At 36.2% G+C, this 23,987-nt stretch overlaps 1 protein-coding gene across 4 annotated transcripts in view; it reads right to left on the bottom strand.

The window, feature by feature from the left end:
- GLCCI1 (glucocorticoid induced 1) overlaps window positions 1-23,987 on the bottom strand; it is a 138,374-nt gene that overhangs the window by 77,820 nt on the left and 36,567 nt on the right. For all 4 annotated transcript variants that reach the window (XM_033193442.1, XM_033193445.1, XM_033193444.1 and 1 more), the window contains exon 2: window positions 18,648-18,799. In XM_033193442.1, the coding sequence (XP_033049333.1) occupies window positions 18,648-18,799 (152 nt within the window). The remainder of the gene's footprint in view (window positions 1-18,647; window positions 18,800-23,987) is intronic.

The following is a 23,987-nucleotide window of genomic DNA, read 5'->3' as shown; positions in this document are numbered from 1 at the left end:
TGCAGTGAGCCAAGATGACACCATTGCACTCCAGCCCAGGCGAGAGTGAAACTCTGTCTCAAAAAAAAAAAAAAAATTAAACAATATTAAAATATCATCTTTAATATATGAGAAGACTCTCGTGTAATGTAAATTAGAAAGGACTAAAAACCACTACTTAAAGGGCAATGATTGTCACAGTAAATACATACAGCTTTAAAAATTATTTTTCATTACATACTTTTTCATTACATGCTGAAAAAGGTATCATTTATATTAAGGCCATACTTGTGACTACATAATATGTAAGTTCTTACGAAGAAGTCATCAGTTCTGTTTTATACAGTTCAAAATGCTTGTGGAAAACTTTTAAAATAATCACCACATCTTAAAAGTGATGGTATTCAAAAAAAACCACTAACAAACGAATGCTAGCTGAATAAATACAAAAATAAACTGCTTGGGCAGTTCACAAGTAAAATGAAGCTGTTAAGTCAACTGACAGAGTAAAATATTTTATTCAATCAGCAAGTCCATGGATAAGAGGTATCAATATATTAAATAAGTTGCTTATAAAACACTTACTTACTAGAATTTCCTATGTTCCGTCCTAGATGACCTACTCTGAAAATAATTCAGCCTCCAAATAATTGTATCCTTAATAATAAATTTATTCCAAAAGTATTCAATTGTTTAGGCACTTTTATTTTGATAATTTATATGACTTAATGTTTTTACCTGTCTACCAACTGAGCATTACTCTTATCAAAAATGAAAAGATTAAGGATCATAATCTTTATAACTCAAAGTACATTCACAGAAAGTGAGTCAAGTTTTTAGCATTTTCCATAATTATTCAAAATCAACATTTATAATGTGAATTACGTTCATTTTGTACAGCTGTTTTTTCAAAGGACATTTACATATACTGTATCTCCAACTTACAGATACATTAATAGCCACAAAAATTCTGCAACTCCTTCAATACTGGCAAGCGTGCCAATGGCAAAAGGAACTAAATCTGAGTTCTATCTCACAGATTATCTTCTTTCTTCCTATTATACTTTTCTTAAAAATGGGCCGGGCGCGGTGGCTCAAGCCTGTAATCCCAGCACTTTGGGAGGCTGAGGCGGGCAGATCACGAGGTCAGGAGATCGAGACCATCCTGGCTGACACGGTGAAACCCCGTCTCTACTAAAAATAAAAAAATCTAGCCGGGCGAGGTGGCGGGCGCCTGTAGTCCCAGCTACTCAGGAGGCTGAGGCAGGAGAATGGCGTGAACCCGGAAGGCGGAGCTTGCAGTGAGTCGAGATCCGGCCACTGCACTCCAGCCTGGGCGACAGAGCGAAACTCCGTCTCAAAAAAAAAAAAAAAAGAATGTGAAAATCTATTCAATTATTTCAGAGTGTATTATTATTTACACAAAAGAATTACTTACAAAAGAACTTAGTAGTATATGTACATTTATGTGCACATAACAATGTTTTGGTCAATGATGGATGGCATACATAACAGTGGTCCCAAAAAATTATAATGAAGCTGAAAAATTCCTATTACCTAGTGATGTCTTGATGATCCTCATCTTGTGTGGGCCTAGGCTAATGTGTATATTTGTCTAAGCTTTTTAAAAAAAGTCTAAAAAGCAAACAAAAACAAAAAAGTTAATAAAAGCTTATAAAGTAAGAATAGTTTGGTATGGTTGTACAATATGTTTGTGTTTTACAGTAAGCATTATTATGAAAAGATCAAAAAGCTAAAAAAATTAAGTTTATAAAGTAAAAATGTTATGGTAAGCTAAGGTTAACATTATTGAAGGAAGAAAAATATTTGTTATAAACTTAGTGTAACCCAAATGTGCAGTGCTTAGAAAGTCTACAGTAGTTCATGGTAATAGCCTAAGCCTTCACATTCACTCACGACTCATTGACCCAATCAGAGCAGGTTCCAGTCCTGCAAACGCCATTCCATGGTATATGCCCTATACAGGTATACCATCTTCTACTTTTATATATTATATTTTTACTGTACCTTTTCTATGTTTAGATATACAAATACCACTATGTAACAACTGCCTACAGTCTGCAGTACAGTCACATGCTGTACAGTTTTGTAGGCTAGGAGCAATGGGCTATGCTGCATAGCCTGTGTGTAGTAGGCTACACCATCTAGGTTTGTGTAAGTACACCCTATGATGTTCGCACAGCGATGAATGCCTAATGATGCATTTCTCAGAACCTATTTCCTTCTTTAAGTGAAAATGCCTATAGTTTTTAAAAGAGAAAAATGACTGAAAGAGTTCTCTCAATCATGTGACTATAGAATGCATATAATTTAAGTATAGTCATCAGAGTCTTAACTTTCCAAAAATATCCCCCAAAGTAGTTTTAATTTCATCAATTTAAACGTATGAAAAATATTCTATTCTACAAATATATTCTATAGATTGCATTGTCTAATACAACAGCTACTAGCCACATGTGCCTATTTAGATTTAAATTAATGAGGACTTAAAAAAACTAAAGTTCCTTAGTCACACTTAGCACATTTTAAAAGCTCAATAACCATCTGTGGCTACTGGCTGTCATATAGGACAACACAGATATGGAACATTTCCAATACTGAAGAAAGTTCAATTGGAGACTAGTGTTCTATACACTGATCACCGATTTTTAATGAGTTATTTTAGCCAAAACAAAACCAAAAGATGGCTACCAAAATCAAATCTATTTAAAGCTGATGGTTAAGAAGTCACAGAAGGTGAACTAACTTGAATCCAATTTATTAAACCTGCGTATTTGAGAAATGTTTTACCATCTCAATCAGGAAAATAACACAAAGTAGCAAAAGTTCTTTCCTTTCATATCAGTAAGCAGCCCCTTCCAACTGGTCTGTTATTCTGTCTGTTAATCTAGACTAGAATTTTTAAAATAGTGCTACATATAACCATGCCCTTGGTGTTAACAAAAGTAGACAAAAAGGGTACCACAGTCAAATAAATTTAGGAAAAATCGTAATATCATACCATCATTTAAAAGAAATGAAACTTCTGTACACTTGAACAATGCAGAACTAAAACCTATCTGTAAGACTGTTAACAAAAAAGGTAGTTAAAAAAAAAAAAAAAAAGGCCTCTATGTGAAAAGGATACCTATAGGTAGAAGGGGTCCTTTTTTATTCTCACTCCCTGGAAGTCACCAAAGTCCAGACCATGAAATTTCTTTCCAAACTCTAGGACCATCCTCCCTTCCAACCTGTGTGAGAACCACTTTTTCTCTAAGTAAAATACAAAGAGAACAATCCCACTGCACAGGACTAAGGAGGCTTCAAACTGAATACCATTAGAAAAATTATTTTTGGTAGATCAACCAAGAAGCTTAAATACTGGGTGCTTTTGTTATATATATCTTTATTCACTAACTAGCAAGGGCCAATATGCTTTTTAGTTTTATCAACTTCAAACCAGCTCAAACTAACTCCTAGCAAAAAATATTCTTTGTCAACGTGCAAAAGTCTAAAGCCATTTAAAAAAAAAAAAATCCATAAACAAAAACATCACAAAATTCTTTAATCTTGTTTAAATGTTAAAAAATATATTTTTATGTGGTTCATCACTGGTCTTAAATTTTATTGTAGTTTATAATCGATTACAGAAATATGAGTACTGACTGCTAATTATTTTATAGTACTTATAGCAATGATAAACCTAGTAAGAAATGAAATGGAATTAGCTGAAAAATCAATGATACTTAAATTAAGAATTAATTACGACCACAGACTAATCTTAAATTATAAAAAACATTTAGAATAGATAATGACAACCCTTCATTATTTACAAATATTTGTTTTTGTTTACAAAAATTTGTTTCTCTTTTGACTAATAAAAAACTTTTAACTTCTTTTAAAACTTTTTTAAAAATATTATTTTGAAAAGTCTATCCTGATGAAGTATTACAAAGCAGCACAAAAGACTGTGGTTCTAGTATAATTATCCTTTGCCTTTCTGGCAACAGTGGTAACCAGATATAGTAAATAGCTGCTTTGGTTAGCAAAGAGTGTAGAAAAAGGCAGAATTCAGCTCAAGCAAAACACTGTGAAAGTTATGACTGCATTTTTATTTTATGTAAAGTTAGAGGTTTTTGTTTAAGCTTTAGGAACTCAGTAATAGCAGCAGTTATATATTCAAATTTTTTTTTATCAAGCTCCAACTCTATGCTAAGTTTTGTGCTCATTATGTTAGACCAGTTTCAAAGTGCAGTCCCCAGATGAGGAGCAGCATCATCACATGTTAGAAAAGCAAATTATCAGGCTCATCCTCAGACTACTAGATTTGGAACTCTTAAATAAGGCCCAGAAATATACTTCTTACTTTTTAAGCAAGCTTTTCAGATGATTCTGATGGATTCTAAAGTTTGAAAACCAGCGTTAGACTAAAAAATTGAAAGCAATAAGATACGGATTCTGCACTCAAGATGTCATGTTAACCATATACCCACTCATTTTTCTTGCTAGCTTTGAACATGTTATTGTTTCAAAATCTCTTACATCTGACAGCAAATCAGCAACACAGGTGATTACTACATACCACCAAAAATATTTTTCACACCATTCTAAAAAACACCCACTGAAGTCATAAAAACTAATAGTGCTAAGATGATGACATGAATATCACCAATAGGATAACTAAGTAATGGAGGAGGGAGTGGTTTTCATAAGAATGTAAATACACTCTCCTGCACCTGAACCTATAGATTTGAAGCACCATTTCATATTTGTAAGACAGCAAACACACAATAACTACTTCTGACTGAATGAATCCTGACCTACGAGAGATTGTTTATTGAATTTTAGAGCCGTCACATGCTCTGGGGTCATTTGTATCATTTCTACGCCATTTCCTACCAGTCCAGACTTAATATTCATAATTGTATAATCAATAGTTGATACTAGTAATAATGACTTTTCCTGTCCACTTAATTCAATATTATTATATTTAAACCTGGTAACAGTAAAATACTATCTATTCTAATCAAAGGCAACTAATATGTATCAGTGTCTATTATGTCATAGATACTGTGCCAGAAGCTTAACATGGATTATTTCATATAATCCTCATTGCAACTGGCTATGTTAATAATAATAGTTGTCCCCCAAAAGCCGTTAGAATTCTAATAGCATGGAAAAGTTTTCCCTTGGTTTATACTGGTTCCTAACAATATGGTATCTCCCATATCAATCATTCACTTATTCATTCATTCATACAAAATAGTATACCTTGAGATGCATACTGCTTTCTCATACCATACCATAAACTATGACCTAATTTTAAACTATGATAACTCTATGATCTTAACTTTTTTTTTTTTTTTTGAGATGGAGTCTCACTCTGTCACCCAGGCTGGAATGCAGTGGCGCGATCTCCACTCACTGCAAGCTCCGCCTTCCGGGTTCACGCCATTCTTCTGCCTCAGCCTCCCGAATAGCTGCGACTACATGAGCCTGCCACCACATCAGGCTAATTTTTTTTTCTTGTATTTTTCGTAGAGACAGGGTTTCACCATGTTAGCCAGGATGGTCTCGATCTCCTGATCTCGTGATCTGCCCGCCTCAGCCTCCCAAAGTGCTGGGATTACAGGCATGAGTCACCGCATCTAGCCAATCTTAATTGTTAAGGCATAATGTCTCTAACATAAAAATGTCTTTCTCAGTAAATTTTGTTTAATAATATCACGTGAATTTTTCATAGAAAATTGATACAAGTTATAACAGGTTGAGAACCAATGTATAGGTCAATGTACAGAACCAACACAGGTCAGGGGACCAGAGTAAAAGTGTTAGTCCTAATAAATACAACCTATTTCACAATTTTACCTAGAGGGGCAAAGGCATGAGAAAGCAAAGAAGAAAAACAGGTTAATTTTGTTTCCAGCTAAATGTTTCTTATAAAGAGAAGAAAACTGAGTACTGGGGTAACGGGGGTATGGGAAAGGCCTTTCATGATATACTTTCTACTTTTGAAACAAATGAACACATAACCTATTAAAATTAATAAGTACAATTTTGACTTTGGTGATTTTAGAGATGATTTGAAACTAATGAATAAAATGTTAAATATTTTAGTTATGGGTTAAAATCTTTCATCAATATAGCTGAGTATATCCCTTTAGCAACCAAACAAATTACTCCCCAAACCAGGAACATAACTAATTTGGTGTGAACTATTCAACTCTAGGATTCTACAATCCTCTGTCTCATAATTAGATGATGGCTGAGAGAAAAAGTAAAGGTGATCTCAACAGCTGTCAGCTCCACAAAAATAATTTAGACCCCTACAATGCAATCTAAAGGGCAAAAACAGTTAAATCTTCAGGCTTGCTTCCATTTCATGAAGAAGTCCCCCAGCCCCTAAAATGTTTCAGCAACTGCTGTTTCTTAAATACATTTCAACAGCAAGCCCTTGACAAGGGCACAGGAAACTCAGACAGCTGTATAAAGTGTGACTTTTGGTCAGGAAATGAATTTCTGATCAGAGAGAAAAAACAAAGTTTTTTTTTTTTTTTATCAGTAAGTATTTGAGGTACATCACCTATTCCTTTGACTAAAGTCCTCTCCAACCAAGCTCCTTTCAGGAATGGAGGAAAAGGCTAGGTACTTTAAATATGACATCAACAGAAAAGAATATATATGTTTTAGTTCAGAGTTAGTTAACTTTATCGAATGTTGCCTAAAGCCAAATGCTAAGTACTTAGTCTGGATCTGTTTCTTACAAACAAATAAAAACAAATAGATTTCTAGGGAAAGATGCTGGCACAGAGGCAGGATCATAAAACTCCATACACTGAAGTCTAATGAGATTAAGAGAAACTGCTTTATGTGCTTTTGGCATGTCTCATGTTTCACAGTTTAACTTTTAAAAATTAATTTAAAACAATAAAATATCAAATATAATAACGACATCACCTGGAGAAAGGGAAGTACCAGTGTACATAATTTTATTTAAGATTTAACCACCTCATCTCTCACCCCTCAAAGAATACAAGTTTTGAAATCTCTCCCTGATACCAACCAAGAGACCAAGCGCCGTGGAAGAAATTAAGAAAATTTTCTAAAGTGCTACAATCCAAAAACATACTAGGCTAGTAAGTTACTTAGGTAAAATCCTTTCAGATCCAAGTGACAGATAATTCAGATGATATTTATACTGTGTTATGCTAGAGCACAGAGGAAGGAAATCTTGCAAAACCTTTTTATGAAGCAAGTGTGAAAACACTCTAAGGCTCATAAAAAAAAAAAGTAAGAACTCATTGCTGAATAAAAAACAAATATAAAATTAACAAACATATTCACTGATGAAATGGCATTTTCCACATAATTATTCCTGATTAAAACAAGAAAAACCATTAGTAAAATAAGCATGCATACTTATATATAAAAAGCACACATGCCTCACAGCAAATGTCAGTATATCTTACTGACATTTGAGTCAAGAAAGAGGCCAAGGCAGCCGGGTGCGGTGGCTCACACCTGTAGTCTCAGCACTTTGGGAGGCCGAGATGGGTGGATCACCTGAGGTCAGGAATTTGAGACCAGCCTGACCAACATGGTGAAACCCCGTCTCTACTAAAAAATTAAAAAATTAGCTGGGCATGGTGGCGGGCACCTGTAATTCCAGCTACTCAGGAGGCTGAGGCAGGAGAATCACTTGAACCCAGAAGGTGGAGGCTGCAGTGAGCCAAGATAATGCCATTGCACTCCAGCCTGGGCGACAGAGCAAGACTCCGTCCCCCCTCCAAAAAAAGAGTCAAGGCATTCAGTACCATAACTGTTAGTTTACCTGGTTCTGGGAGTGGTAACAAATTCAACTCCAAAAGAGGATGCATACCAAAAAATAAATAACGAAAAGGATGTAGAATTACTATTTGGATGATCGTATATCTGAAAAACCAAAGAAAATTACCTAAAACATTACTAGAAACAAGAAAAGTCAAGTTGAAGATGTCCGGTACATAAATTAGATATTAAATATCCTAATTACAACAGCAACCAAAGAAGACAAAATATTTAGATATAAGTTTAACAAGAAATGTGTTGTTCCAATAATTAGCTATAAAATATTCTGAAAGGCAAACATAACACTTGAATGAATAAGAAGATATACCCCTTTCTTGGATAAGATTCAATATGGTAATAAATTCCCCTGAATTCATATTTAATTGTAATATAAAACATTTTGAGGAATTTGACAAATTACAAAATTGAGAAAAATATGCAAGACTAGCCACACAATTAAAATGAATTACTAAGCAATACAATTAAAATCATTCAGTATTTAAAAAGATATTAATGGTATATACTATAGCATAGAGATCCTAATAAGAATGGAAATTTATGATATAACAATGGTATCTCAAATCAGCAGGGAAAAGATAAACTCTTGAAAAATAAATAAAGCTGGATATCACCTTATGCCTTCCATCAAAATAAACTCCAGAAATATCAAAGAAACAAATATTTTAAAAGAAACATAAAACTATTAAAAGAAAATATAGTTTAAATGAAATTTCTTTTTTTTTTTTTTGAGACGGAGTCTCGCTCTGTGGCCCAGGCTGGAGTGCAGTGGCCGGATCTCAGCTCACTGCAAGCTCCGCCTCCTGGGTTTACGCCATTCTCCTGCCTCAGCCTCCCGAGTAGCTGAGACTACAAGCGCCTGCCACCTCGCCCGGCTAGTTTTTTGTATTTTTTAGTAGAGACGGGGTTTCACCGTGTTAGCCAGGATGGTCTCGATCTCCTGACCTCGTGATCCGCCCGTCTCGGCCTCCCAAAGTGCTGGGATTACAGGCTTGAGCCACCGCGTCTGGCCTAAATGAAATTTCTTAACTGAGAGTGGAAAAAATCTTTCCCAATTACGGTGTAACGTAAAGAGCCACAAGGTACAGACCACTGTAATAAACACAGCAGCCAGAAAAAACCCTCACATATATGGTCAATTAATTGATTTTTGACAAGGGTGTCAAAGCCATTCAAAGGGAAAAGGACAGCCTTTTCAACAAGTGGTGCTGCGAGAACCGGATATTCACATCCAAAAGGACAAAGTTGGACTCTTACCTTATACAAAAATGGACTCAAATGGATTAAAGACCTAAACTTAAAGCCTAAAATTCTTAGAAGAAAGGAAGAAGAAAGCTTCCTGACACTGGATTTGGCAATGATTTCTTGAATATGCCAACAAAAGTACAGGCAACAAATGGAAAAATAGATAAACTGGACTTTATCAAAATTTAAAACTAGTACACTATCAAAAGAATAAAAAGGAAACTGGCTGGGTGTGGTGGCTCACACCTGTAATCCCAGTACTTTGGGAGGTTGAGGCGGGTGGATCACGAGGCCAGGAGATCAAGACCATCCTGGCTAACACAGTGAAACCCTGTCTCTACTACAAAATACAAAAAATTAGCCAAGCATGGTGGTGGGTGCCTGTAGTCTCAGCTACTAGGGAGGCTGAGGCAGGAGAATGGCATGAACCCGGGAGGTGGAGCTTGCAGTGAGCCAAGATCGCACCACTGCACTCCAGCCTGGGCAACAGAGCGAGACTCCATCTCAAAAAAAAAAAAAAAGAGAGAATAAAAAGGCAACCCACAGAATGGGAGAAAATATTTGCAAACCATGTATCTGATAAGAGATTGGTATCCAGTATATATAAAGAACTCCTAAGACTCAACAACAAAAAACCCATTCAAAAATGGACAAAGGACTTGAATAGACATTTCTCCAAAAAAGAAATATAGATGGCCAAAAAGCAGATGAAGTGATGATGCTCAGCATCATTAATCATTTAGGAAACACATATCAAAAATCACAGTAAGATACCAGGTGTCAATTATTTTTTAAAAAGGGAAAAAAGAAAATAACTATTGGCAAAGATGCAGAAAAACTGGACCCTTGGTTGGGCGTGGTGACTCACGCCTGTAATCTCAGCACTTTGGGAGGCCGAGGTGGGCAGATCACAAGGTCAGGAGATTGAGACCATCCTGGCTAACACGGTGAAACCCCGTCTCTACTAAAAGTACAAAAAATCAGCCAGGCGTGGCAGTGTGCGCCTGTAGTCCCAGCTGCTGGGGAGGCTGAGGCAGGAGAATGGTGTGAACCCAGGAGGCAGAGCTTGCAATGCGCCGAGATCATGCCACTGCATTCCAGCCTGGGCAAAACAGCGAGACTCCGTCTCCAAAAAGCAAAAACAAAAACAAAACAAAACAAAACAAAAAACTGGGACCCCTGTGTGTTGCTGACGGGAGTATAAAATACTATAGCCATAGTGGAAAACAGTATGTCAGTTCATCAAAAATTTAAACACAGAATTACCCTATGATCTAGCAGTTCTAGTTCTGGATATATATATATATATATATATAAAAGAACGGAAAGCAGAGACTCAAAAAGATATCCATACACTAATATTGCTAGCAGCAGTATTCACAACTGTCAAAAAGCAGAAACAACCTAAATGTCCACAGATGAATGGATAAAGAAAATGTGGTATGTATTTCTAAAGGAGTATCACTCTGCCTTAAAAAGGAAGGAAATTTTGACACATGGCTACATGAAATCATTATACTAAGTAAAATAAACCAGACAAAAAAGGAAAATACTGTATGATTTTTCTCATATGAGGTTCCTAGAGTATATTCACAGAGACAGAAAGTAGAATGATGGCTACCAGAGGCTGGGGTGTGGTGGGGAGGATGGAGAGCTAGTATTTAATAAATACAGAGCTTCAGCTGGAAAAAGTGAAAAAGTATTACACATGCATGGTGATAATCGTTGTACAATAATGTGAATGCACTTAATGCCATGGAACTGTACATTTTAAAAAATGGTTAATTCATTTTCATTCATGGTAAATTTCTTTTTTTCTTTTTCTTTTTCTTTTTTTTTTTGTGGGGGGAGACAGAGTCTCGCTCTGTTGCCCAGGCTGGAGTGTAGTGACGTGATCTTGGCTCACTGCAACCTCTGCCTCCCGGGTTCAAGCGATTCTCTTGCCTCAGCCTCCTGGGTAGCTGGGATTACAGGCACAGGCCACCATGCCTGGCTAGCATGTTATATATATTTTACCACAACTTAAAAAATAGAAAAAAAAATGAAGTAGGGATTTACATTTTATAAAGAGAGACGCCCATGATCCATCAAATGGAAAAAGCAAGTCAGTAACATGGTATAAAGTATGATTCCATCTCTATGTGTATATGTTTAAACAATATATTTCTATAGGTACAGAAAATTTCTCAAAATATGTACCCCCCAAAAAACACCTGTTAATAATACTTTAAGTAGTAGGTTAGGGAGTTAGTGACTACTATTCATGTCCTTCTATATTACATGGATTATTTTACCATCAGAAAGCATTATTTTTAAAACAAAATTAGACAAAGCCCAAAAATACATAACCTGAAATATTTATTTATTTTAATTTAGCTGAATTAAAAACATTCTGGGATAATTATAGAATGTCTATAAATGTATCACTAAGCATCCCTGCAAGAACTGAGAAGCACAGAGATTTTATAAGATATTATGATAGGATGTATGACCTTGGCAGGGAGCAGATTCCTAAAGTGGAAATTCTATGTTGACGCAAGTAACTTTTTTCTTTTACAAGTTACATATAAAGAGCATTAAATCCATCATTTTATTAAAATATAAATCGAATCAGAAGCATTTTAAACCCTCATTTAAAAAGAAGAAGAAGGCAGTGGTGGTTTCTCCTCTTAAGACTGAATACATTCACTTGTAGAAAGCTTGTTAATGAAAATCAACTCTGTAGATTAACACCATCATGTCTTCTAGTTTAATGGACATTTCAAGAGAGGTGACATTTTGAGGCTGAGGTAGCCTGTTTCCAGGGGCTGTTTTGGATGGACTACTCATACAAAGAAAATCGCATCTAATTGTATCAGAAAAAGTTTTAAGGTCCATAAAACTCAAAGAAAGGTATAACAAGAAAACAAACTATTAAGATACAATTTTTTAAATGTTTAAATAAGATTAAGAAAACAACTTAATTAAGCAAATGGCAAAACTCTAAGAAAAAAACACTTCTAGCGCTCACTTTTTTTCATTCTATTTTGATACTGATTTTATGCCCACAATGAATCTTTTGAAAAGCTTTTAATTAAGAAAAATAACATACTATGCTCTGAAAGGCCTACAAAAATTTCTTTAAAGGGGTTATACATTGCATAGTAGTCAGTAAAGACTAGATTATAGGATAGTAACCACACAATCTCCAAATCCAAATGACTTAAAACAGCAAATGTTAATTTATTGCTCATACTACATGTATGGATCATTAAGAAGGCTATGCTTGTCACTGTCAGTGACCCAGATGGACAGAGTAGGAGAGAACAGTTACTTCCCCATCAGAGAGAATGCACCAGTTCTTTAAAGCTTCTTCCCAAATCAAGTCTCATGGCCACACTTAACTTCAAGTGGGCAGAGAAGTAGAATCCTACCATGTGCCCAGGAGAGAGAATGCCAATATCTATAAACAGCTCTAATCACTACTATACCTGGGAAGTTGTAGGAAATACCTCTGATTATTGCTGTATATGTTATTTTTATTACTTGGCCACTTTACAAAGAATATATATTACTTTCACATTTAAAAACACACTCAAACACAGAATTTAAAATTTGTCCAGAGACTATACCTAAACTATGGGGTGAAGACTGAAGAACAATTACTTTCTTATTACAGTAACCTTAATTGCAAGTTCAATTTTAAGAGTTGGTAATACATTTTTTGTTTTAAAAAGGTTGTATCTGCAAGGCTACAGTAATAAAGTATTAAATTTCACAAATGGATTTTAGTTTTTCTTTCTACAAGGCTAAACAGATGACTCTAAATAACTGGCAGTGATCCATTTCTTCAGAGGTCTTAAAAATGTAAAGCTGTATCTTTTAATCCTTAGAATAAATGTGTGAATGTGCACATCGGGTATTAGTAACTTCAATTTACAGGAAAGAAAGCTTAAGACTGGGTCACAAAGCAGTTAAGTCAGTGGGCCATCAATTTTTTATTTAGCATTTTACTAATAAAAATTTCAAACAGAACAGTTAAAAAAAAAAAACAACAAACTGTTCAGTGAAGGCCTATAAAGCCAATACTCAGCTTCTCCAAATAACATTTTGCTCTACTTGCTCCACTAGGTATCTATCTAGGTATCCACCCATCAATTGATCTTATTTTTTATTCATTTCAAAGTTGCAGACGGCAGTATACTTCATCTCTAAACATCTGAGTTCAGTATTTGTTTTCTGTTCATATTCTGTATTTTTAAAGTTATACAGCAAAATGCACAAGTGTACACTTGGGTAAGTTCCGACAAAAGAATTCACCAACATAACTCAAACTTCTATTAAGACATATAACACTGGACAGGCATGGTGGTTCCGGCCTGTAATCTCACCACTCTGGGAGGCCAAGGCTAGTGGATCACTTGAGGCCAGGAGTTCAAGACCAGCCTCTACTGGCGAAACTCCACCTCTACTAAAAATACAAACATTAGCTGGGCGTGGTAGCGGGGGCCTGTTGTCCCAGCTACTTCCCAGCTACTTGGGAGGCTGAGACCTGAGAATTGCTTGAATCTGAGAGGCAGAGGTTGAAGTGAGCCGAGATCACACCACTGCACTCCAACCTGGACAACAGAACAAGACCCTGTCTCAAAAAAAAAAAAAAAAAAGATATACAACATTTAACTTACAGAAATAGAGAGTAGAATAGTGGTTATCAGAGGCTAGGGGTCCTTGGGAGATGCTGGTCAAAGGACACAAAATTTCAGTTATGAGAAACAGCTTCAAGCGATCTACTGTATATCTTGATGACTACAGTGAAATATATTGTATATTTGAAAATTGCTGAGAGTAGATTTTAAGTGTTCTCACCACACATAAAAAAATGCATATGTTAAATAGACTGATATAATCATTTCAAATGTGTGTGTCTATCAAAGCATCGTGTTGTACACCACTAATACATAATTTTTACTTAATTAAAATTAACTAATTTTTAAATAAAATTAACATTTCCATAATCCCAGAAAGTTCCCTCACTGGGCCTTGATTTGAATACATGATCTGCTTCCAAAGTCTACAATCTTTTCACAACACTATGCTACTTCTTTTTAATATATAAACATACTAAACATATTAAATTTTTTATGTCAAGCTCTCAATAATTAAGGGAGCTGAAACATAGAAATATAAAAGGAAGAACACCCTGGAGACACCCTCCACTAAGGCCAAACAACCCAGGTGTTTAATGTCTGTAGCAAGTTGAGTATACCATGTTCCTTCCATCAATGTCCACTACATAATTCCACTACATAAATAAAACTACTTCTTCCCACCCTAAGAGTTCAACAGTTAATCCAGGAGGAACGGATGACGCCATAAAAAGTCTCATATGTTCATCTCTTGTATCTCCAATTAAACTAACAGATGGTTAGGGCAAGACCATTTCCTATGCTTGTGAGGCAAGAAGTAGGTTAGTGGTTAGTGGTTGCCATAAAAGGCAACAGACAGCTGAAGAAAAAAAAGGAAACACTTTAGAATCAGCCAGGTCTGGGTTCACTGTCCTCACACTTAATATGTACTACATACATATTACGTAACGATGTAATATGTACATTGATGTATATATTATGTAACGATATAATATATAATATGTATGTTACATCGTTTACAATGTTACGTAATATGTACATCGATGTATATATTATGTAACGATGTAATATATATGTATGTTACATCGTTACATAATATGTACATAGTACATATTAATGTACAGCTATGTAATGATGTATAAATTACTTAACTTCTCTAAGCCTCAGGTTCCTTATCTGTAAAATGAGTCCGGCCGGGCGCGGTGGCTCAAGCCTGTAATCCCAGCACTTTGGGAGGCCGAGGCGGGCGGATCACGAGGTCAGGAGATCGAGACCATCCTGGCTAACACTGTGAAACCCCGTCTCTACTAAAAAAAATATATATATATACAAAAAACTAGCCGGGCGAGGTGGCGGGCGCCTGTAGTCCCAGCTACTCGGGAGGCTGAGGCAGGAGAATGGCGTAAACCAGGGAGGCGGAGCTTGCAGTGAGCTGAGATCCGGCCACTGCACTCCAGCCTGGGCGACAAAGCGAGACTCCGTCTCCAAAAAAAAAAAAAAAAAAAAAGAGTCCTATATTTTACCTTCTTTTCAATGTCAAGCTTCTCAAATAAATGACCTACATCCAGATAGATGCAAGCCAGACAAGCCCTTATCCTGGACCTCAAAATTTAGGGGAAATTGCTCTGGCCTTCTAGCAGCCATGCCCCTCCCCATGGGATAAGAGACTTTGGGAGCAAAAAGCATGGACATTACGAGCCCATCCTGGCTGTAGACTGTACTCCAGGTAATCTAAAACCAGGAATTTCCTGACCAAAGAGCAGTAGGCCTGGCTTCTAAGGTCTGCAGACCTGTTCCCTGGTTCTTGCTTCTTGACGATGGCACCTGAATGTGAGGACTGGTGGGTCCAAGTATATGTGTAAAGACAGCTTAAAGTACAGAATAGATTGTAGGGTAGGAAGAGAATGGGACTTAGCCTCAGACGAGGTGGGCCCAGTGGGCCTGGCCCATGTGGACATATACTGGCACATAACTCTGAAGAATCTGAGAATTCTTAGTTTAAACCTCATCTTCCAGGTCCATATGAAGATTATTTGTCATTGGTGGGGGGGAGGACAAAGTATATTTTACTCAATAATTTGTTAATTTAACTTACATACATATAGTATATTGGCCTTTATATTTGCTGCAGACCCTGCAAATGTTACAAGTGGGCATGTCTACATATACTACTCACAACTTAAATGTGTATATAGTATTTGCCAAATTTGCCTTCAATAGTATCATACTTCATCACATAGTAATATCATAGGTTAGGTTTTATTAACCCCACTGCACAGATAAAAAAACAGACTTGTGTAAGAAACATATCCAGTGTTCTTTTCTTCTATCTCCACATCACTCTCTTAACTCCCAAATATCTGGGTCTCCTACTCTACCATTATCTCCAAGACAATGTGCCTCTGATCCCCAAATCTGGTCCTTAATCACCATGATCTCTCTTTAGCATCTGATACTGTCAACAATTTTTCCTTTCTTAGAATAGCTTTCTCTCTGATTTCTAAGGCTTCACTATTCCAGTTTTTCACTTAGCTTTTCGATCTTTCTCTGGCTTCTCTTCTTTTTCAGAGTTTTTGTGAAGAGCGAATAAGACAATGTTTCTGGGTGGGGCGCGGTGGCGCATGCCTGTAATCTCAGCACTTTGGGAGGCTAAGACGGGTGGGTCACCTGAGGTCAGGAGTTTGAGACCAGCTTGACTAACATGGTGAAACTCTGTCTCTACTAAATACAAAAACTTAGCTGGGCATGGTGGCGGGCACCTGTAATCCCAGCTACTTGGGAAGCTGAGGTAGGAGAATCGCTTGAACCTGGGAGGCAGAGGGTGCAGTGAGCCGAGATCATGATAGGCATGATCCAGCCTGGGCAACAAGAGTGAAACTCTGTCTCAAAAAAAAAAAAAAAAAAAACAAGATGTTTCCCTCTGGACACTGTCAGCACATAGCTACATTTCATATGTCGCTTTTTTTGTGAGTGTTTTTGGTAATCTAAAAAGAATAGCTACCATTTTTTAGTGCAATGTTACAGCACTAGGTACATATATACATAACATACATATGTATGGATGTATTATCCTATAATCCTATTTTAATAAAAATGGAGCTCATATTGGTTAATAGATTAGCCTGTGTTAGAAATCTGACTCCAACACTTTCTAGCATTATACTCCCAGATAAATCATTTAAGTTCCCTGAGTGACTGCTTTTCCATCTGTGTAATGTTGCAATGGTCTTGTGAGAATTAAATGAAACAAGTTATAAAACAAACAGTATACCATACATAGTTAATAAATATTAACTACCTCCTCCTCTTGCTGCTTTCAGATGAATACATTAGTTTTGTTGTGTGTGCGTGTACCTTTCCAAAAACTAAGTCCTCTATCACTTGACCTTCTTCCTTCATACTCTATAATTACATTTTTAAAATTTTTCTTTTTTTTAATTATTTTTAAATTTTATTTTCTATACCTACATTTTATCATATTTGTGAATCTAACTCCTCTGGAAGGATGGTTCTGAATTAATTATCTGTGTCCAGATCTCTAATTGTCCAAGCCCACACCTCTAAGTTTTGCTAGTTATTTCTATTTGGAAATTCCACTGCCTGCCATATTAAACTTATCGTCTTCCTCACTAAATGAAGAATGGAAAGCAAAAGAGTACGGCAGCATAAAATATTACAAGGACAGAATTGATGAGATAGATGATAAAGAAGCAGCCAATTTCACAGCTTCAAGCTTGCCTGAGAAAGAAAATGACAAAAACTGAGAAGCAGAGTTTTATAGATCATGTCCAAAACGTTCTTTTTCCTCAGTCTTCAGACATGAAACTCTAATTATTCTACTTCCCTAACCTACAAAGCCCAAAATGTTCTTTCCTTTGAATGCCCTCACATTTACATACTCCATTCATCTAACATCTAATTACATACTGTCTTCTTTTACCAATTTTTATAAATGTGTATCTTATCTACCTAACTGTGCTCCAGGTTTTTTAAAGCCTATGACTAACTCTTATGTTTTTAGTATTCTTCTTTATGCCAATAAATGCTGATTGACTACAGTTATGAAGGTATGGTCAAGAACTCAGATAATCATGAATAAAGATGTTTTCAGATTTTTTCCTGACATGGAGGAAAAGCTTTTCAAATCAAAAGCTTGGAGATGCTTCCAAAAATAGGGAAAATGTGACAGTTAATTTATATTTCCCTCTGAAGGCTTTTAGTCTTGGTTTTTTTTTTTTGTTGAGACGGAGTCTTGCTCTGTCGCCCAGGCTGGAGTGCAGTGGCCGGATCTCAGCTCACTGCAAGCTCCGCCTCCCGGGTTTACGCCATTCTCCTGCCTCAGCCTCCCGAGTAGCTGGGACTACAGGCGCCCGCCACCTCGCCCGGCTAGTTTTTTGTATTTTTAGTAGAGACGGGGTTTCACTGTGTTCGCCAGGATGGTCTCGATCTCCTGACCTCGTGATCCGCCTGTCTCGGCCTCCCAAAGTGCTGGGATTACAGGCTTGAGCCACCGCGCCTGGCCTAGTCTTGGTTTTAAACAGAAAAAAATAAATTCTCCAACACAGATTTCATTAAGCACGTGTTACTACTTTATAAATTATTTTCAAGAACTTTGCAAACTCTTCTTTAAAAAATTATATTTTTCTAAAATAGTTACTAGTCATTTTAATTGCTATTGCAAAGCAATTCTTAGACATTAATAAATGTAAATATCTAAAACTATGTAATATAGACTGATGTGCTATTTAAGTATTAAAGAATTTCAAAACTTCTAAAATCCAGATGACAAAAAACAATTCTTGCAAAGTTTATTTAAAACAATGGATTTTTCCTTTCTTCCTTGGTTGGATTTATTTCAAATTTGGGAAAATTTGATTATATTACATTTTCTTTACTGTGATCAAAACAGAAGAAGTGCAGGGTAATAAACTGATTTTGATTTGCTTTTTTTACCTGAGTAGCTTTGTCTTTCATGCATGAAGGGTAGTGAACATGAGGATCCCGTGGCCACTGTCCTGTGAGGTAAGGTCCTGTTATTGTATCCAAAGAGGAGGTTCGCCTTATTGTACTAGAGGTTCGAACTTGCTGAGATTTTGCCCTGTCCGCTACAAAAAGTGAAGAAAAAAAAAAAGAGTAGTCATTAGTGAAGAAAATAAAATTTAAAGTTCTTTAACTTCATAGTTTGTAGAATGTCATCCTGTCAGTTTTCCCATTATATGTATATTTACACTAATAGCCCTGTTGTATGATCAGATGAAATGTATGAACCATGTCCCAAGGAAAATACATTCATGTTAAATCTTACACACATTTCCAGGGCTTCCACAGACCCTATGAAGCCTATCCATTTTATAAAAATCTGCATATCATCTCATTGCCATTATTTTAATTAAGACTCATTCATGTCTCACCTAAACTGCCAGTTTTCTAACTGCTATCCCTGTATCCATTTCAACTAAATTTTACAGTGTCATGCCCAAATAGAAAACATTTCCATGGTTAGTCATTGTCTTTAATTTAAAACCCGTATTATTTAGTATGACATAATAAGCTTTCACGATTTGTGTGCCATATACCTCAATGTTTAATATCTTGCTATTCCATAATCCCATGCTAAGCATCATATGAATGGCCTGTGTTTTTCCAAAGGTAAAATACACTCTTTCTGCCTCTGTACATTCTACTTCCTAAGCCTAGAACTCTCTTTCTTGTTTACTTGACAAATTCATTTATCTTCAAGACCAGCTCAGATGTCACACTGACTCTGTGAAAATTTCCCCAATGCCCTTTCCTCTCCCCTTCCAAGATATACTTGCCTGTCTCTGCTTTCATGGCACCCTAAGCCTGTTTCTCTCCCCCATCAGAGCATAAGTTTAAACCCTACAGACTAAATAGGAGTCAACATTCAGTATTCACTTAATAAATTTATTCACAGCTATATAAAAATAACATGTATAAATAACTTCATATTTTAATCCAACTTCCTCATTCACAGACGAAGAATTTGAGGCCTAGAGGAACACTGAACAAGAGATGCAAACAAGGGACAGAGGTAAAAAGAACCCAAAATCTCTAGACATTATACATAATTCAATCAATCTGCCATAACTTCTCCTTCCCATAGGGGTATCACAAGTATCTCTGTTAAAAATTAATCACACTGAATACCGAATCTGTAAGGAAACTATAGAGGATTTTCCATATATCCATCCTAAATAATTTACTACTAATGTGCATTCTATGATGGAATCCAGCAGATTTACAGGTTCCCAAGGCTAAGAGTCTTTTCAGAGTTATATCTCACATCAAAAATGCCTTCCTTTTTACAGAGGGTGAAGAAACACTTATTATTGAATGCTGTCCTTTACCTTTCTGAAATCAGAATAATTAGTTTACCAGAAAAACAGAACAAAATGCATGTTATCATATTATGCAGATAATAGTTTAGAACTGCAGTTTTTATTTTTTCCTTTGACCCAAGAATTGTAAGAAAAGAGCTGAAAATTACCAGAGTTCCTCTTTATCTGTATTACTTTAGCTCCAATTGTATTGTACTGAAGGCAGAGAATCCAGTGGAACCCATTTCTACTCTTTGGAATTACCTGAAATTGTCCCTGTGACCAAAAACATGGTAATTTCTTATAAACATTTCATACATCAAAGAGAAGGTATTTTGTTTTCAGAATATATAGTTCCTTGTCTTATATATCAATTGAATTAAATTACAGAATATAGGAATAATTATCAGTTTTATCTGTTACAGACTTAGAAGAGTATTCTAAAATCTTTAAACTACTATTGAGTTCTAAAAATTCTCTTTATTCTTTGCATGTTTTTGACCTTTATATTTTAGTTCTATATTATTTATCACATATAGATTCTTTTTTTTCTTCTTTTATTATACTTTAAGTTTTAGGGTACGTATGCACAATGTGCAGGTTTGTTACATAGGTATACATGTGCCATGTTGGTTTGCTGCACCCATTAACTCGTCATTTACATTGAGTATTTTTCCTAATGCTATCTCTCCCCCAGCTCCCCCAACCCTACGACAGGCCCCGGTGTGTGATGTTCCCCACTCTGTGTCCACGTGTTCTCATTGTTCAATTCCCACCTAGGAGTGAGAACACGCAGTGTTTTCTGTCCTTGTGATAGTTTGCTGAGAATGATGGTTTCCAGCTGCATCCATGTCCCTACAAAGGACATGAACTCATCCTTTTTATGGCTGCATAGTATTCCATGGTGTATTATGTGCCACATTTTCTTAATCGAGTCTATCATTGATGGACATTTGGGTTGGTTCCAAGTCTTTGCTGTTGTGAATAGTGTCACAGTAAACATACGTGTGCATGGGTCTTTACAGTAGCATGATTTATAATCCTTTGGGTATACACCCAGTAATGGGATCGCTGGGTCAAATGACATTTCTAGCTCTAGATACTTGAGGAATTGCCACACTGTCTTCCACAATAGTTGAACTAGTTTACAGTCCCACCAACAGTGTAAAAGCATTCCCGTTTCTCCACATCCTCTCCAGCATCTGTTGTTTCCTGACTTTTTAATGATTGCCATTCTAACTGGTGTGAGATGGTATCTCATTGTGGTTTTGATTTGCAGCCAGAAAAGAGTGGGGGCCAATATTCAACATTCTTAAAGAACTTGCAACCTAGAATTTCATATCCAGCCAAACTAAGCTTCATAAGTGAAGAAGAAATAAAATTCTTTACAGACAAGTAAATGCTGAGAGATGCTGTCACCACCAGGCCTGTCTTACAAGAGCTCCCGAAGGAAGCACTAAACATGGAAAGGAACAACCAGTACCAGCCACTGCAAAAACATGCCAAATTGTAAAGATCATCGATGCTAGGAAGAAACTGCATCAAATATCCATGTCAGGATCAAATTCACACATAACAATATTAACCTTAAATATAAATGGGCTAAATACCCCAATTAAAAGACACAGACTGGCAAATTTAATTAAGATTCAAGACCCATCAGTGTGCTGTACTCAGGAGACCCATCTCATATGCAGAGACACACATAGGCTCAAAATAAAGGGATGGAGGAAGATCTACCAAGCAAACGGAAAGCGAAAAAAAAGCAGGGGTTGCAATCCTAGTCTCTGATAAAACAGATTTTAAACCAACAAAGATCAAAAGAGACAAAGAAGGCCATTACATAATGGCAAAGGGTACACATAGATTATTGACATCAACATTACAGCTTATATGCATCACTATTATAATTTGTCCCATTATTTTTTAAATTTTATCATACTGAATATTATGACCCCCTTCTGCTTTCTTTCTGTTAATTTGCATGGTATGCCCATCCTTTCATTTACAAGTTCTTAAAAGATTCTTTTATGTGTATCATAAAACAAAGTATGTTTTTATACTTTTTGAAAAAAACATTGCAGCAAGCCTTCTGATTGTAAAAGGTGAGCTTATCCCACTTATATTTATTGTTATAACAAGTCTGGTTTAACTTGTCATGTAATTTTTTCCTATTTTGGAATGTTTCCTTGCTACTTGCTTTCTGTTTTATTGCTTGTTTCTTCTCCTTTTATCTTTACCTCCTCCCCACGTCATAGGTAACTTGGAAGACATATAAACTGTTTCTAGTTCTATTAACACGACTAGAAGTTATTTATATTAATTTTTTGAATATTTTTCCTGGTGATAAATACCTACTAATTTTAGCAACACTGGGAAAGAGAAAAGTAACATCTCCCATTATCCAATTTGTAATAATTTGTTTAAAATTTTAAAGTTTACTTTAAATTTCTTCCACCATGAAGAAACAAAAGACAACAAACTGTTGAGAGGCAAAGCCAACATTTATCAGTTGACCTCTAAATTTAAAAGGCCTATATAAAGGTCAGCTATAACCAGATAAGGAAACACCATTCTAAGTGAATAACTTGCGCCTCTACTTAAATTGCTCCAAACAATTTGAAAAGTTGTATGTAGTCCATTTAATTATTAAAACTCCTTTTAGTTTAGTAAATAAACAATAGGAACCATTTTTAATGGTTTTTTTGAGGGAGTGGTGTTAAATTTATTTATGTTTTCTATAGACGGTCTCGTTCTGTCACCCAAGGCTAGAAGACAGTGGCATGATCACAGTTCACTGCAGCCTCAAACTCCCAGACTTAAGTGATCCTCCTGCCTCAGTCTCTTGAGTAGCTGGGACCACAGGTGCAAATCACTACACCCAGCTAATTTTTTAAACTTATAGAGATGAGGTCTCACTATGTTAACAAGGCTGGTCTCAAACTCCTGGGCTCAAGCGATCCTCCCACCTTGGCCTCCCAAAATGCTAGGAATACAGGTATAAGTCACCCCTCCCAGCCTTGTTCTTTTTAGACACAGGGTATTGCTCTGTCGCCTGCCCAGGCTGGAGTGTACCAGTGTGATCATAGCTCACTGCAGCCTGGAACTCCTGGGCTCAAGCTCTACAGTAGTTAGGACTACAGGTGTGCACCACCACATCGGGCTAATTTTTAAATTTTTTGTGGGGATGGGGGTCTCGTTGTGTTGTTCAAGATGATTTCAAACTCCTGGCCTCAAGCAATCCTTTCCCCTTAGGCTCCCAAAGCACTGCGATTACAGGTATGAGTCACAATACTCAGCCCATTTTAATGTTTTATAATGAGTTAAATACATAAATAATCTATAAATGAGTCCCTTGGTCTGTATAATAATACTCTAATCTATCTTTACTTTCAATTATTTACTCTATATTTCCTTAATTTTTATTTTTTATATATATATATATATATTTTTTTTTTTTTTTCTTTTTGAGATGGACTGTCACCCAGGCTGGAGTGCAGTGGTGCGATCTCGACTCACTGCAAGCTCTGCCTCCCGGGTTCACGCCATTCTCCTCCCTCAGCCTCCTGTGTAGCTGGGACTACAGGCGTCCACCACTGCGCCCAGCTAATTTTTTGTATTTTTAGTAGAGACGGGGTTTCACCGTGTTAACCAGGATGGTCTCGATCTCCTGACCTCGTGATCTGCCCGTCTCGGCCTCCCAAAGTGCTGGGATTACAGGCATGAGCCACCGCGCCCAGCCTATTATATTTTTAATCATTGAATCTTTACCTATCTCTTTAAAAAGATCACATGCTCTACCCTTAGTGTTCACTTTCTATAACTACTCTGTCAGAACTGTGGTCTTCAAATTATTTTGACTAAGTGTTCCTATTGGTAAATATATAGGCATGCAGTAATGTGTAGCTGCTTCTTTATGAACTGGATATCTATGATATTGCTAACATGTTATATA

The sequence above is a fragment of the Trachypithecus francoisi genome, unplaced genomic scaffold, assembly GCF_009764315.1.
Source record: "Trachypithecus francoisi isolate TF-2019V2 unplaced genomic scaffold, Tfra_2.0 Lachesis_group4, whole genome shotgun sequence".
Classification (NCBI taxonomy): Eukaryota; Metazoa; Chordata; class Mammalia; order Primates; family Cercopithecidae; genus Trachypithecus; species Trachypithecus francoisi.
Note: the sequence above shows the minus strand (reverse complement) of the source record. Positions and strands in the feature narration are given on the sequence as shown.